The 17,156-nt window shown below is 36.3% G+C and overlaps 1 protein-coding gene across 1 annotated transcript in view; it reads right to left on the minus strand.

The window, feature by feature from the left end:
* Positions 1 to 7,228: 7,228 nt before the first annotated feature.
* Positions 7,229 to 17,156, minus strand: part of SYCP2 (synaptonemal complex protein 2) — a 68,443-nt gene continuing 58,515 nt past the window's right edge. Inside the window, exons 31-39 of the mRNA XM_040248707.1 lie at positions 12,300 to 12,390; positions 11,915 to 12,055; positions 11,244 to 11,374; positions 10,107 to 10,201; positions 9,914 to 10,013; positions 9,262 to 9,320; positions 9,046 to 9,124; positions 8,887 to 8,943; positions 7,229 to 8,037 (exon numbers count right to left, since the gene is read on the minus strand). Of these exons, the coding sequence (XP_040104641.1) occupies positions 7,963 to 8,037; positions 8,887 to 8,943; positions 9,046 to 9,124; positions 9,262 to 9,320; positions 9,914 to 10,013; positions 10,107 to 10,201; positions 11,244 to 11,374; positions 11,915 to 12,055; positions 12,300 to 12,390 (828 nt within the window). The 3' untranslated portion in view covers positions 7,229 to 7,962. The remainder of the gene's footprint in view (positions 8,038 to 8,886; positions 8,944 to 9,045; positions 9,125 to 9,261; positions 9,321 to 9,913; positions 10,014 to 10,106; positions 10,202 to 11,243; positions 11,375 to 11,914; positions 12,056 to 12,299; positions 12,391 to 17,156) is intronic.

Here is a 17,156-nt window from a genome sequence, read left to right on the forward strand (position 1 = left end):
CCTGGGATTGAAGGCCAGGCCCTCAGCGGTGAAAGCTTGGAGCCATAACCACTGGACCTCCCAGGAAGTCCCAACAGTGCTTAGAATTCTATTTTAAGTGTTTATTCATGGCACTTATGATTCGCCCATGCTTACGACATTTTAATCAATGAACCTAGACATAACTGTGACTTGGTTAGTTATTATGTGGTGGTGATGGGATGGCTAAAGAACTACCTCTAGCAGCTGTAGAGAGATTCACCCTAGGCCCCTGAGGCCATCGAAAGCAGAATTCATCACCCTAGACCAATGTTTTAAGAAGGAATTAAATGCTAGGTAAAAACCACACAGTCTACTGCCCACACTAGGATGTGCTGGGCATCTATGGTGTCAGGAACATATGGCTTTTAAGTCTCTGCAATAATGTCTATAGAACTTAGTATTTAAGTTTCTGCCTGGCTGTACTAATGCTGCAAAATTTTTCTCTCTTCTATGTCCTTTCCAACGCCTTCTGGAACAATTTGACCACAGTGTGGTAAGCCTGCACCAACGTGGTGGTAAACTGTGATCCAGGTAAGACATAGAAGTCATTAGTTACAATGCTTATTTATTTTTTAATATGTCTGAAATGGGAAAATCAAGAAATGTTAGCTATATTAATTCACATAATCATTAATTTCTGCTAATGCAAAGTTGCTTTAACTCACTATAGTAAGATAAATTAAGGAATAAATTTTGTAATAACAGAGATATCTGACCTTCAAATGTTTCTTCTAAATGAGGAGTCTTGCAAACTATAGCTCAGACCAGACCTGCCTTTTTTTTTTTTAATGGTCTGCAAGGTAAGAATGGCCCTTACATTTTAAAATAGTTACATTTGACAAGTTTATACAAGTACATACATGATATCATTAAATTTACCTTTTGGCCCTTAAAATTTTTTTTACTGTATATCCCCTTTAAAAGACAGTTTGCCTGCTGCTCTAAAATCTTTTTTTTTTTTTTAAATAAATAATAGAAGATGCTGAGTTACACAGAACAGTTAAGTTTGTTTCTAAGCTTAAAAATTTTAACATCAAGTTTGTTACAAATTTCAAACTCATTATAAGCTCACACTGACAATAGTACTTTGACATGCATAAAATGCACATCAAGTTGGGTAAATAACAAAGGCTCTGTTGATACCAAGGGCATATGTTTCATTACTATGACCACTCAGTGTTCCAACTTCCTTTTATTTAAAATTATTATCAAAGCTTAAACCAAAACTATGTTATCTACAGTTCAAGGCAGTACAACACACAGATCTCATTCACCAATCTGTACTCCTGAAGAAAAAAAATATTGAATTATTTCCCTCTAGATGGTGGCACTAGTAGTAAAGAACCCACCTGCTGATGCAGGAGACTTAAGAGATGTTGGTTCAATCCCTGGGTCGGGAAGATCCCTTGGAAAAGGAAATGCAAATCCACTCCAGTATTCTTGCCTGGAGAATCTCATGGACAGAGGAGCCTAGTGGGCTACAGTCTATAGGGTTGCAAAGAGTTGGACATGACTGAAGCGACTTAGCACCACATGGCAAATGTTGTTTTAGAGTATTTCTATTGGCCTTTTTGACCCAATGTATGTTTTTAAAAACAAAAACTACCATTACAAGTTTAATATCTTCTTTGGTAATGCAGCCTGTGAATATCTGATTTGCCTACACAACTTGTCAAAGGTGCCAATAAAATAGAAATCCCTATGATTTTACATGACTTTAAAAAATACATAGATTCTATTTTTAAGTACAAGGAAACAGTTCATTCCTTATCTCTGTATCTAGAGCTGAGTACAGGCATGTCATATAATAGATGCTCATATGACTGGCTAATACTGTTATCAACTTTAATAGAAATATGAACACTATACAGGATTTGAGGAACTGAAAGTTTTAGAAGGCACACTCGCCCTCCAGGAACATACTACATCTGCTCACTCACTCATTCACTTTGTGCAAGCCTATGTCTCCAAGCACTCTTTTAGGGTTTAGAAATAAATATATAAAAGTTGGCTTTTAGGGCACAGGAAACCTCTGAAAAGGTTCTTTGTTGTTTTGCTGTTATTTTTAACATTCAGGTGAAATGCAGGTAACATAAAACTGACCATATTAAAGAATAAATGGTATTCAACACACTTACAAATTCATACAGCCACCACTTCTGTCTGGTTCTAGAACATTTTCATCATACCTGAAGATGCCATGCCTAATTTGCTGTTTCTATGAATTTATACATTCTGGATATTACAGTAAATTGAATCATGCAACATGTGACCTTTTGTGTCTATTTTCTTTCACTTAACATGTTTTTGAGATTCATCCACAGTCAGCTTAATCAATACTTCTTTCCCCTTACAGCTGAAAAATATTTCATTACATAGATATACTACATGCTTACTTATCTGATTGCCATTTGGGCTGTTTCCGCCTTTTGGCTATTGTGAATAGTGTGCTATTTTGAATATTCCTGTATCTATTTTCAGTTCTTTTGGGTATATAACTTAAGAGTGGAATTGCTGAGTCACATGGTAATTGTTTAACTGAGGAACCACCAAACTGTTTTCCATGGAAGCTGCATTATTTTACATTCCCCTGCCCCGACCCTCTGCCAAAAATAAAACGCCTGCCCATTCTTGCCAAATTTGCTTTCTGGTTTCTGACTCTGTCATAGTGGGTATAAAGTTGGGATCTAACTATGGTTTTGATTTCCATTTTCCTAATGACGCTCCCGGAGTTCACTCAGACTCACGTCCATCGAGTCAGTGATGCCATCCAGCCATCTCATCCTCTGTCATCCCCTTCTCCTCCTGCCCCAATCCCTCCCAGCATTAGAGTCTTTTCCAATGAGTCAACTCTTCACATGAGGTGGCCAGAGTACTGGAGTTTCAGCTTTAGCATCATTCCTTCCAAAGAAACCCCAGGGCTTATCTCCTTCAGAATGGACTGGTTGGATCTCCTTGCAGTCCAAGGGACTCTCAAGAGTCTTCTCCAACACCACAGTTCAAAAGCATCAATTCTTCGGTGCTCAGCTTTCTTCACAGTCCAACTCTCACATTCATACATGATCACTGGAAAAACCATAGCCTTGACTAAATGGACCTTTGTTGGCAAAGCAATATCTCTGCTTTTCAATATGCTGTCTAGGTTGGTCATATCTTTTCTTCCAAGGAGTAAGCGTCTTTTAATTTCATGGCTGCAGTCACCATCTGCAGTGATTTTGGAGCCCCCCCCAAATAAAGTCTGACACTGTTTCCACTGTTTCCCCATCTATTTCCCATGAAGTGATGGGACAGGATGCCATGATCTTCGGGTTTTCTGAATGTTGAACTTTAAACCAACTTTTTCACTCTCCTCTTTCACTTTCATCAAGAGGCTTTTTAGCTCCTCTTTACTTTCTGCCATAAGGGTGGTGTCATCTGCATATCTGAGGTTATTGATATTTCTGCTGGCAATCTTGATTCCAGCTGTGCTTCTTCCAGCCCAGTGTTTCTCATGATGGACTCTGCACATAAGTTAAATAAGCAGGGTGACAATATACATCCTTGATGTACTCCTTTTCCTATTTGGAACGAGTCTGTTGTTCCATGTCCAGTTCTAACTGTTGCTTCCTGACCTGCATATAGGTTTCTCAAGAGGCAGGTCAGGTGGTCTGGTATTCCCATCTCTTTCAGAATTTTCCATAGTTTATTGTGATCCACACAGTCAAAGGCTTTGGCATAGTCAATAAAGCAGAAATAGATATTTTTCTGGAACTCTCTTGCTTTCTCAATGATCCAGCGGAGGTTGGCAATTTGATCTCTGGTTCCTCTGCCTTTTCTAAAACCAGCTTGAACATCTGGAAGTTCATGGTTCACGTGAATTATGATTTATGAATTGGCAAGAATATATTGGCTGCTAAGTAAATAGGCTGTAAATTACAAGGCAAGTATGAATGCTGGGAAGCTATTTAGGAGGCTGTTGAAATTGTCCATATGAGAAATGATGCTGAGACTGTCAAAGGTAGTGACAGTGGAAGTAACAAAGTATTTATATTTGTAGAACATCTTTTGGTAGTAAAATCTACAGGACTTGTTCATCAATTAACCTGCCAAAGAAAAAGAGGCAATCAGGAATTACTTCTAGGTTTTGGCTCGTCTAGTTAGGTGGATAAAAGTGACATTTACTGAGATGGAAGAACAGGTTTATCTTTTTTTTTTTCCCCCTTTATTGATGAGAGAGAATGCTGAGAAAGCAAGAGTTGGAGAACTGAGATGTTTATTAAAACTGTCAGTAACAGTATATGATGTTTAGTTGCTCAGTCATGTCCAACTCTTTGAGTCACTATGGACTGTTATGCACTGCGTCCGTATCTCCAAACCGAAAGAGAGAACAAGTCCACCACAGTAACGCAAAGGCAAGAAGGGAGTTTATTTCTAGCGCGCTAGGGCCCAAGTCTCATCCCACACAGTGGAATCTGACAAGAGCCCCGAACAAAGTAGCATGGCTGTTTATATACAGGCAGTTCTTTGTCTCAGTTACAGGGGTAGCTGGTGTCCCATGATTGGCTAGGCGGTGTCCCATGATTGGCTAGGCAGGATGAACGCACATCCTGTCTCTTTTTGGTTGGTGTGTGAGGAGTTTTCCTAATTTGGTCAAGGAATGCTCTGTTAGGGAAACAGGACTCAGGTCTTGAGCCTAATATACCTTGCTGAGCCTGTCATGGCCGAAGTTTGGCCCCCAACATGGACTGCAGCCCACCAGGCTCCTCTGTCCGTGGAATTTTTAGGCAAGAATACTGGAATGAGTTGCCATTTCCTTCTCCAGGGGATCTTCCTGACCCAGGGATTGAACTCACATCTCCTGCATTAGCAGGCAGATTCTTTACCACTGAACCACCACGTAAGCCCTAAAGCAATGTATGTAACACACTAATGTCCAAAGTAAAGGTCAGAATGTTTCTACATTTGGAAGTTATTAATATAGAAATGGTTATTATTTGGTACCAGATGAAAACACCTAAGGAGAAAGTTTAGACTGAAGAAAAGTAATAATATGGAGCTCATTCCTAGTCTTAAGAGGTAAAAGGGAAGTTAGGAATAAGATAAAGAGTGGAAAATCTGTGTCAGCCAAGGGTTTTTAACTACGGAATGGCACTGAGAAGCTAAGATGACAGAGGTAGGTTTGGTAAAATTACTGGTGATTTTGATAAAAGCTGTTTCAGTGAAATTATAGGGATAGAAGCTGGACTTTATGAGGGGTGGTAAGGATCAAGTAAGAAGTATGAATTGAGATAGTAACTAGAGAAAACTCTCTTGCTATGCTCTGTGTAAAGCTAGGTTGAGAATTACATATGAAGGGCAGCAGTTAAAAAGGAACTTGATGTTAAAGCCCCCTCCCTTTTTTTTTTACTGTTTTAAAAAAATAAGCGTGGGCTATACACACCAATACTGCTAAGTCACTTCAGTCGTGTCTGACTCTGTGCGACCCCATAGACGGCGGCCCACCAGGTTCCTCCATCCCTGGGATTCTCCAAGCAAGAACACTGGAGTGGGCTGCCATTTCCTTCTCCAATGTATGAAAGTGAAAAGTGAAAGTGAAGTCACTCAGTCCTGTCCGACTCTTGGCGACCCCATGGACTGCAGCCTACCAGGCTCCTCCGTCCATGGGATTTTCCAGGCAAGAGTACTGGAGTGGGGTGCCATTGCCTTCTCCAATACACAACAGGGAGAAGTCAAAGACAACAGGATTCAGAGTACCTCCAGGGGATTAGACTGTCCTGAAATAATGAGGCTTATCTGCTGTTGAAATGTGTGAGAAATCAGAAATGCCAGTATTGATGCAGGTAACATATTAGATTTTAGGGAAAAGAGATGAGAAAAGTATGAGGTAAGGTCATACCCCAAAAGGTAAAGAATTAAGGAAAAAGGTACTGATAAACAATAATGCTCTGGAAATGTGGTAAAGGCAATTAAATAGGGCAGGATAAGGATTGCTGAGGAATGCAATATAGCCATTTAAATATGTGGTCATAAATTTAAACCTTAATTATATTTGTTTTTCTCAAGTGATGTTCAAGTTGTGGAATGAGGGTATGAACTAGTGGATAAAAAGCTGAGGAAAGGTGAGAGGGTGAGAGTACTGTCTAGGACTAAGGACTCTAAAATCGGTAAGGCAAAGAAGGAAGGACTAGAGGGTTAACAAACATAGCAAAGAGTAGTGGAGTAAACAGCCTGGGACTACTCTAGAAAGCAGGGTGGGATGATTAACATCTGAAGTGAGATTCAGGGCACAACTACTAATAATGACAAGGTCAAAGCTGAATGGTTTAAAGAGCTGGGAGAAAGCAAGCACCTGGGTTGGATTACACATACAACACAGTATGGGAATCAGCATGGGTTTAGAGGTCTTAGAAGTCTGGCCAAGGGGGGGAGATAAAAAAAGGATGTGTGTCATAATGGATTAATTTTGAAGTCTCATGGGGGAACACAAGAGTTACAACTCCTGAATTATTTTAATATTATAGCAGACTTGTCACTGTTTTCCTGAAGTAGAATTTCTGCTCAGTTCAGTTCTGTCACTCAGTTGTGTCCGACTCTTTGCGACCCCATGAATCGCAGCACGCCAGGCCTCCCTGTCCATCACCAACTCCCAGAGTTCACTCAGATTGACGTCCATCAAGTCAGTGATGCCATCCAGCCACCTCATCCTCTGTCGTCCCCTTCTCCTCCTGTCCCCAATCCCTCCCAGCATCAGCATCTTTTCCAATGAGTCAACTCTTTGCATGTGGTGGCCAAAGTACTGGAGTTTCAGCTTTAGCATCATTCCTTCCAAGGAAATCCCAGGGCTGATCTCCTTCAGAATGGACTGGTTGGATCTCCTTGCAGTCCAAGGGACTCTCAAGAGTCTTCTCCAACACCACAGTTCAAAAGCATCAATTTTTTGGTGCTCAGCCTTCTTCACAGTCCAACTCTCACATCCATACATGACCACTGGAAAAACCATAGCCTCGACTAGACGAATTTCTGCTACGCTATCAATAAATCTTAGCTGATGCTAACAGTGGAATAAAGCTATGATGTGAAGGTTTTTTTGCTTATTTAGACTAAGAAGCCACTTTTATCACTGTACTTAAATACTGGTAAAGTGAAATGGTGTGACGGTATACTTCAGATGTCTGACTGGAGGATATTCAAATAAAATGATTTATAGAATAACTGTATAACATCCAAGTGACAGCATTTACTTCAACTTTATTACACAATTAAAGCAAACTATGTATTCATTTTCATATATTAATCTAGCAAAATATTACAGTGAACCCTCGGGCTTAAAAAGTACTTGTCAAAACAGCCTGCTTGAGTTAATAATATGTCTACCTAGAATTAAAATGGTAACTCTGTTAGGCTATTTAGTGCGTTCTAATACAATGGAGCCACAGCTGAATAAATACACTCTCCAACAGTATGCTGAAAGTACTGCTTTACACTCAGGTAAGCATTTTAAATCAGAGTTTGTCCCCTTCTATGCGTCACTAAATTTTATTATTTGAACCATGTTCTAAACTAGTAAATTTTAACAGTACTTTATATATTTAGTTCAAATTGTTTACATTTAAAATATATTTTATATGATAGATTTTAATAACTAGTTGTGTAAGTATAGTTAACTTGGTAATATTTGTCTCATGTAAATATTACTATAAAAGTAAGCCAATTCTTCTACTGATTGGTTTCCCAAAGCTTTCTGAAAAAAGTATTGCACAGACAAAAGGCTTCAGGGCTAAGTCATGTATGGTGATTACAGGTTCGTTCTTATCCAGCAGAGGACAGACAGTTCTTTGAATTTAGAGGGTTCCACAGAGGTACTCTTGCTTGGGTAACATGTCTTGTCTTTATAGAGCTACTCTGCTATTTCCTAAGCTAAACAGGAATAATTGGATAAAAGTTGTTGAGAACAACTAGACATCAAATACTGTTTCTCTCATGAGCCATGAATAATGACCTCAGTCCTCTGCGTACAGTGAGAAGCTCCTCTTCTTGCTGTGGCCAAGAAAAAAAAATCACTTTGAACAGTGATTCACTGTAAAACTATCATCCTATCCAATCCCCTAAGGGCTGTTCCTAGGTATTTACAGAATTATATGCTTATTACTGATATTTTAGATATATATTTAGATGATCAACTGACAGATCACTTTTAAACCCCAAATCAATGAAAGATTTTACTTCCTTTAACTATTAAATCCACAGTCTAGAAAAGAACTTCAACAAGGATCAGTCTAGTTAGTTAGCTTATGTGCTTCCAGCTAAACTGGCTTAGTAACAACTATCATCTTGGCCTCTACTATCAGCATACTGAGGTTCTATTAAAATTTAATCAAAGTATATTAAAATATCCTGTAGTATACACAGAAATGCCTCTATCTCTGAGGAAACGCCAAAGGCATGTTTCCCTGGACAGCCCCTTTAGACACCTTCCCTGTTCCCTACCCTGGTGAGCTCTTCCCCCAGAATCCAGCTGCAGGTCTACTAGACCTCTGCGAAATCAGCTAATTTTATCCTCAAATCTAAGTAAATGAAAATTCTTTCTTGCTCTGCCTGACACCCCTTCTTCCTTCAAAAGACACAGCAAGACTGAACCTTGCTTAGATACATACAAAGAAATAATTATTCTAGCTTACTTTTAAATTGCTCTTTCTTTTAAGGAGATACTCATTATTTAAAATCACCCCTATTTTCTACTATAAATTTGTTCCCATTTTAAAGAACTAAAAGAACCCCAGTGGTTTCAATCCAAAAAGAAAGACCTGTGGAAGAATTTCTCATTTACACACATAAAAGCATGACTGATCATTCCATTTGAAAAACCCAAACTAGATATTGATTTACCATTTCCTTAAGAAGCCTGTCTTGCAGCATTTTCATGTTTTCTTTCATCAAACACATCTGTGAATAAATAATTTCTTCCATGAAATTTACTTAGTTTCACAGCAAAAAGTTGGACTAACCAATATTGAGAGATTACATACAAAAATATAGAATTTATACCTGAGATGTAACAATATTTTCTTCACAATCAGTGCTGTAGAAGACATTCTTGTCCAATGAAGCTTTTAAAAGGTGAAGTCTAAAATAATGAAAGTTACCTGTGCATTTACTTTGGTATTTAACAAATTAAATTACTATAATATAGTATATATAATTTTAATTTTTTGACCAAAAAGTCTTGTTATATATTCTAATCATTAAGAATGTCATACTGACCTCTGCTGTTCACGTTTTTGATAGGCACTGAACTGCTGAAATACCTTTTCCCGAAAGTCCTAAATTTAAAAGTACAAAACTAGTTATACTGTAGTTATGACTAAAAATTAAAACTAAACAGAACTAATTTAAAAAACAACCTGGCTATATGCTAAGAATGTTGTAGATGTCATATACTCTTTCAGATTAAAAAAACCTGATAGCAAACTCTTTCAGACTTTCTCCCTGTAAAAAGGTAGTCGCAAACTTTATATATATGTATTTACTGAAGTACAGTTGATTTACAATGTTTCAGATATATATATAGCAAAGTGATTTAGTTACACATGAATACATGTATTTTTTCAGATTCTTTTCCATTTTAAGTTATTTCAAGATATTGAATATACTTGGCTGTATAGGTCTTTGTTATTTTACCATTTTATATATAGTAGTATGTATGTTAATCCCTGTTGATTGTAAACTTAAGTCGGTATTTTTAGTGTATGTACATGAAACTAACTAAAAATCTAGGATAAAACTAAATTATGTCCTAAAAGACAAAAACCTTTATGGTATAGTCTAAAAGTAGAAGGTTAATAGAAGTTTTCCTGAGTGCAGCTCTTTAAAAATGAGGTTTTACAATTATTTTTAAACTCTTATAAGCACAAACCACAAATTCCTTCTCCAAATCTTTTAAATACTGTGAATCTTTTTCAAAATTCTCTAGCTCCTCTATGATGATGAATTGGAACTTGTCAAGTTTTTTGATCCTATTAAAGAAAGAAAATGAGATTTTTTAAAAAATGATAGCACTCAGAATACAAAGCACTTAGGATATTTCAGAAGGAATTTTTAGCACAGACCTGTACTCCTGAATCTTCTGGTTGATTGCTTTTATATGTTGTTGAATTGTTTTCCAAGTCTGTTTAGTAAAATAATCCATCATTTTGTGGCGGATCTGAAAAACACTCATTTTTTAACTTGAAAAATCTTTACAAAATAATCTAACCAAGACTATATTAAGACCAAAGCCTTTTCCATGAAATATAAATGACTAAGAACTTAGAACAGTGAAAAATTAAAAACTCAAGTGATTTAAACTGAAGTGTTAATGAGTAAGCTCAGTCCCACCAGGAAGGCTCTGACTGAGGGTTGGAATTGCTAGTTATTTTCATAAGTACGTCACATTTACCAAAATGCTAGTGATTATAATTCTTTTCAGGAACACAGCCCAGGAGTCACACTCAAAATTACTACCATTTTTCATAAAACATACCCACATCTAGTCACAGATACGCAGAATGTACGAATCAGGGCTTCTCTGTTTAGATGAGGGTGACCTTGGATAAATCAACTCAAAAGAAATCTACAGAATCTTAAGTAATTTCAGAGTTTACCCATGAAGAAAAGAAAAAAGCAAAGAAAGAGAGCTGATAACCTGTGCAGGACAATGTCTTAACAGGAGGGCAAAAAGAACTGTCTAAATACAGGCATGTGAGAAAAAGAGATGAGTGGAGAAAACAACAGTAATTTAGAATTACTGTATTTTAGGAAGTATTTTTGCAAATATCACCTCACTAGAACCACAATAACTAAGGAGCTTAAGTATAGAACTGGTGAAACAAAATGAAATGGGTTTCTGACTGAGGCTGTTCATCCTCTATATATTATATAGTACCCTCACAAGCAGTTACTGCTGTGAGATTTTAAAAAATGTATTAAACACTAGGCACAAAAAGAAAATTGTTCAGAAAAAAGAAAAATCACAGAAGGCTCAAAATGTTAAACTGAAAAGGAAAATAGGACAAAGAGAACCCATAGGTAAAGAATATGGGTAATATAAAATTTTAGAAAAGAAACTTGGCTCATGAATCATTCCAGCTTTTTACCAGTACATGAGGAAAGCTGAGTTCCTGAATGGGTGTTTTGTTGCCAAAGGGTTAACTGAACTGACAGACCAGTAGAAAGTGTGGTATATTATCATAATTTAAAGGACTCACATTAACTTTCCTCTGAAATTCTGTATTGAGCTGCTCACACATCATCATCCCTACATCTGAAATTTCAGTTTCCCAGTTCTCCAAAGGAATAGAAAAGTCATTTGCTGATAACGGAGATATACTTTCGGACACTAAGAAAATGAAGACAATCAGCTAAATTTAAGATACGCATTGTTAAAAATTTTACCTTCTTTGTCATGAGACTAAGAACAATGTCTTATTTTCAGATTCTATATGTAATCTAAGGATTATAAATCATAGGCATATTTTTCATTTAAAATATTCTGACTTATAAAAACCTTTCAGCATGGGAATTAAGGCAGAAACAGTAACATTAAAATGGAAATATTTGGATTGATTTTTTTAAAAAACTAGTTCTTTACTACTTGCACATTAATAACCCAACTATTTAGTGATATGCTAATCTATCAGTAAGTTAATAATGTAGTAAAGCCTGTATATGGTAATTAGTGATGAGGAAGATTTATGAGTAAAATCATGCTTACTATAACAGTAAAATAAAGTGAACTTTGTGATAAAGCATCCTCCTTCTTGGATTTATCCAAAGTTATCTTTACAAAGGAGTTTATTTTATGAAAGAAGTCACTCAAAATTGAAGAAACCACTTTCCAAATTAATTGCATTTTGACATAGGCATCTGGTCTACCTACCTTTGTAGGTGTGATGATCTGCATCTTCGCTTTTACCAAGTTTTTTGGGAAGCAAGTTTGCTCTTTCTTCTTCCACTTCACCGGAATTATTTAGACTATCTTCCGTGTACATTCGTTTGCGACTAAGATGTTGTATACAGCCTTAGAAACAGTAAATAACAGTGCTACAATCTTAATTAAAAATACCTAATATATGATTGCTTTTATTTAAAAAAGCCCTTGTTTCCGTTTGTATAGTTTTAGACAACTGCATTAAATCCTATATAATTTTGACATTAAATTGAATAATGGTATAATTATAAAAATATTTCTTTAGGTGAAATTTCACAGTAGTATTTCAGTAATTAATATGCGTTTTTTAAAAAGCAAGTCTTTGACCACAAACCTGACGTATGTGTGGAGTCACTGGGCATGCCGTACCATGTCTTCTCTCTTTCTTCACTAGACGTGGATAATGGAGATGCTGAATGACTTTTCTAAGGTAAGTATCAGAAATTGGAAAAACATTCTGTTTAAGTACTCCTGCATTCACCTTTGACCATCTCTCTCAAGCTCTATAGACAGTAAGTTGCAAATGCTATCAATTTGGTTTTTTCTTCAGATTGTTTCTATCCCTTTTTCTCTCTCACACTGCTATGCATTTTCCTAAATTCTTATGTTAACCTCAATCTTAAATTACAGCAATAGTTTTGAGCTACTTTTTCAAACTAATCCTATTTTTCAATTCTTTCTTATTAGGAGTTTGATTTCTTTGAGTCAGGAGGGAAGCCAAAGAAAAGTCTAAACTACTTCCTTCAAATTATATCTTTAAGCCACATCTTTGTCCTCTAACCTTATGTCTTACTGATTCAAATACAAATGTGTTAGCCAAATTAGTCTTTTTCCTGTTTTATGAAAATCTGTGTCCATTTCCAGTTCCCCTTCTATACTTAATGATGTTTCTCTACTCAGTCTATATATACCAACCTGTCCTACGTGGAGGTTGGTATAGCCCAAAACCCAGCCCACTCCAAGCTAGAATTCTGTCTTTACATTCTGTATTTTATAGGTTATTAAATATTAATATTTTTGTTGGTTGACTTTTATAGTGGAAAAACTCAACCAAATTCCTATATAATCATGAAACCACTAACTCTTAATTATAAATATGTAAGTCAGTGGTTTAAAGTGATAGCCTATTTAAGACTTTCTCATTGTAAGTATTTCAATTTTTTTTTCTATGATCAAACCATCCTACATATTTTAAACATCACACTTTCAGATAACAACAGGTGAAAAATACTAAATTATTATAACTATTACTAAAGGCCTGTAATCTGATGCTTATTAAGAACTATTTTGGTTTAAGGAAAACTTGCTGTACTACCATATGACTTTCATATTTGGAGGTTCAATTTCCATAAATTTTTCCTGAATAGCTGTTGCAATTTGGGCTTCCCTGGTGGCTCAGATGGTCAAGAATCTGCCTGCAATGCAGGAGACCTGGGTTCGATCCCTACATTGGGAAGATCCCCTGGAGGAGGGCATGGTAACCTGCTACAGTCCATGGGGTTGAAAAGAGTCGAACAAGAGTGAGCAACTAAGCACAGTGTAAGTACATTCTTCCCTCAGTAGCTGCAGGGGATAGGAGGGACTGGTTCCAGGACCCCTTGCAAATACCAAAATCCACTGATGCTCATGTCCTACATATGAAGTACTGATTCACAGTTGGTTGAATCCATGGTTGGCTGACAAAGATGTGGACCTATAGATATAGAGGGTCAACTGTACCACAACTGTATCACTTCTATTCACAACAGTATTATACTTAACTGTGCTATGAATGAACAAGACATACAGAAACCCAAAGGAAGTTAAAAACTAAAGTAAGAAAAATACAAAGATATTAAACTACTTAAATTCTGAGGGAATAACTAGTTCACTGCTAAAACTCGACACCCATTCATAAGTGAAATAAGGCATTTAAACAATTAGAACGTTAATTTGATAACAGGTATCTATTAAAAATTATCAATAAGCATACATACTAGTATGATGTCTATTTAACATTGCTCCACATGTCATAGTCACCTTGAAAATACCACGTATATGAGGATTGGAAGAGAAAATGCGAAAATTACCATAAAAACAGTTTGATTACGTATTTTCAAAATTCAAGAGAATTTAAGCAGGTAATTATGATAGAATTTGCCAAGGATGTGGGAGATATAAAAATCAACAGTGTTTCTATACAAAAGCAAAAAATTAAAAACGCAGAAAACAATTTAAACTTTTCTCTTTAATACAGTAAAGTAAAAAGCCAATAAAGCACTGTAGAAGTACAACTTTCTTTGTGGAAGATTTTGCACAACTTTGTTGGAAATAAGACCAAACTGTAGAGAGGAAAATGAAATATACGGATGAGAAATCTCAGTATTGGTAAAAAGCAATTCTTCCCTTAAACAAACTAATTGTAAACTATATAGGCCAAGTACAGGGCTTATAATTTGGAAGTATATTATAACTTGGAAGTATAATGAGAGGCGGGTCAAGATAGGGGTAGCAAAAGCACTGTATGCATAAAACTGTTAATATACAAACTGAAGTAATGCTGTGTTAGCACAGAGACAGAGAGGTACTATCCTATCTTTTACTGGGCAAACAGCTGACCCATGAGCTTGCCAAGGCAGTGACCCAAGTGTCAGAGATGATGGAGAAAGGAGCGGTTATCCAGTGTATGACATTGCACTAACTCACTATCCATATGCAAAAAGAGGAAGCCTAGTAAAACAGAAAACCTCAAATTTAGAACATTTGTAGAGAAAATATTTTTATGACAATAACTGAAGGAAGGATTTCTTGAACAAAAGATTGGTAGATTTCATATTTTAATTAAGTGAAAAGACAAAGCTACATTCTAGAAAAAGAATGTTTGCATTGGATATAACCAATAATTAATATCCAACATATAGTAAGAATTCCAAATTTATAGGAAAAATCAAACAATACAGTTTTAAAAATTAAAAAAAAAACAGGCAATTTACAAAATGGCCAAAAAATATGAAAATACTCACTGATGCAGTTAATCTGAAAAATGCAGTTAATCTGAAAAATGCAAATTAAAGTCAGACACATTTTAAATTCATCAGATTGCCAAAAACGAAAAAACTAAAAAACAGTAGAAAAATGGGCAATATCACATAGCACTGTTGGAGAGTGTAAGCTGGTACAACAAATTTTACATAGCAAATTTCCAATACCTAATGAAGAGTCGGGCTTCCCTTGTGGCTCAGCTGGTAGAGAATCCGCCTGCAATGTGGGAGACCTGGATTCAATCCCTGGCTTGGGAAGCTCCCCTGGAGAAGGGAAAGGCTACCCACTCCAGTATTCTGGCCTGGAGAATTCCATGGACTCTATATAGTCCATGGGGTGTAAAGAGTTATACATGACTGAGAGACTTAGAGAGAATGAAGAGTCAATAGTAAATGGAAAATCAGTGTCTCCTGTAAATGTCCAGCCAATAAATATATAACAAAATTTCATCTAGCAAACAGCATCAAAGTAGGTGAGTGGGGATGACTTAGGTGCTGAGATTTGCAAGATGGGATACTAACGGGAGAAAGGATTCAGGGAAAGGAAGGATGATGAAGCAATACCAAGAAAGGACCATGGGATGACTGTCTAATCAATCACAAATGGTTTTAAAGTGTGGTCTGTAGAAATTAAGAGTCTTGCAAAGGTGCCTTTGGGGGATTATCAGAGAGGGAAGGTATGTAGGTCAGGGTTTAGACCTATCTGCTTTAAACAGTGTAGCTGCATTTTTACATTTGGCACACTGAAAGTTTCATATAAAATTTTGTTTGAAAAATATGCTTTGTGAAAACTACTGGTTAAACAGAATAAAGGGGTCATAAAACACTGTAGGAGTAAAAATAGTTCACTAACAATGAAAAATCAGAAAAAGAAATTAAGGAATCAATCTCATTCACCATTGCAACAAAAAGAATAAAATATCTAGGAATAAATCTACCTAAGGAGACAATAGTATACAGAAAATTATAAGACATTGATGAAAGAAATCAAAGATGACATAAACAGATAGAGAGATATACTCCATGTTCCTGGGTAGGAAGAATCAATATTGTGAAAATGACTATACTACCAAATGCAATTTACAGATTCAATGCAATCACTATCAAATTACCAATGGCATTTTTCACAGAACTAGAACAAAAAATTTCACAATTCATATGGAAACACAAAAGACCGTGAATAGCCAAAGGGGTTTTAAGAAGAATGAAGCTACAGGAATCAACCTTCCTGATTTCAGATTATACTACATAACTACAGTCATCAAGACAGTATGGTACTGGCACAAAAACAGAAATATAAACCAATGAAACAAGATAGAAAGCCCAGAAATAAACCCACGCACATATGGGTACTTTATTTTTGACAAAGGAGCCAAGAATATACAATGGGGCAAAGACAGCCTCTTCAGTAAGTGGTGCTGGGAAAACTGGACAGCTACATGTAAAAGAATGAAATTAGAACACTTCCTAACACCATACACAAAGACAAACTCAAAAGGGATTAAAGACCTAAATGTAAGACCAGAAACTATAAAACTCCTAAAGGAAAACATAGGCAGAACACTCGATGACATAAAGCAATATCCTCTATGACCCATCTCCTAGAGTAACGGAAACAAAACCAAAAGTAAACAAGTGAACCTAATTAAAAGTTTTTGCACAGCAAAGCGAACTATAAACAAGGTGAAAAGACAACCCTTAGAATGGGAGAAAATAATAGCAAACGAAACAACTGACAAAGGATTAATTTCCAAAATACACATGCAGCTCACGTAACTCAATATCAGAAAAACCACCCAATTAGAAAGTGGAAAAAAGACCTAAACAGACATTTCTCCAAAGACATACAGACGGCTAACAAACACATGACGCTCAACATTCCTCATTATTACAGAAATGCAAACCAAAACTACAATGAGATATCACCTCACAGCAGTCAGAATGGCCATCAGAAAGGTTACACATGAGAAATGCTGGCAAAGGTATGGATAAAAAGGAACCCTCTTGCACTGTTGGTGGGAATGTAAATTGATATAGCTACTATGGAAGATGGTATGGAGACTCCTTAAAAAACTGGGAATAAAACCACCATATGACCCAGCAATCCTACTCCTAGGAATATACCCTGAGGAAACCAAAATTGAAAAAGACATGTATCCCAATGTTCACTG

The sequence above is a fragment of the Oryx dammah genome, unplaced genomic scaffold, assembly GCF_014754425.2.
Source record: "Oryx dammah isolate SB20612 unplaced genomic scaffold, SCBI_Odam_1.1 HiC_scaffold_10, whole genome shotgun sequence".
Taxonomy (NCBI): domain Eukaryota; kingdom Metazoa; phylum Chordata; class Mammalia; order Artiodactyla; family Bovidae; genus Oryx; species Oryx dammah.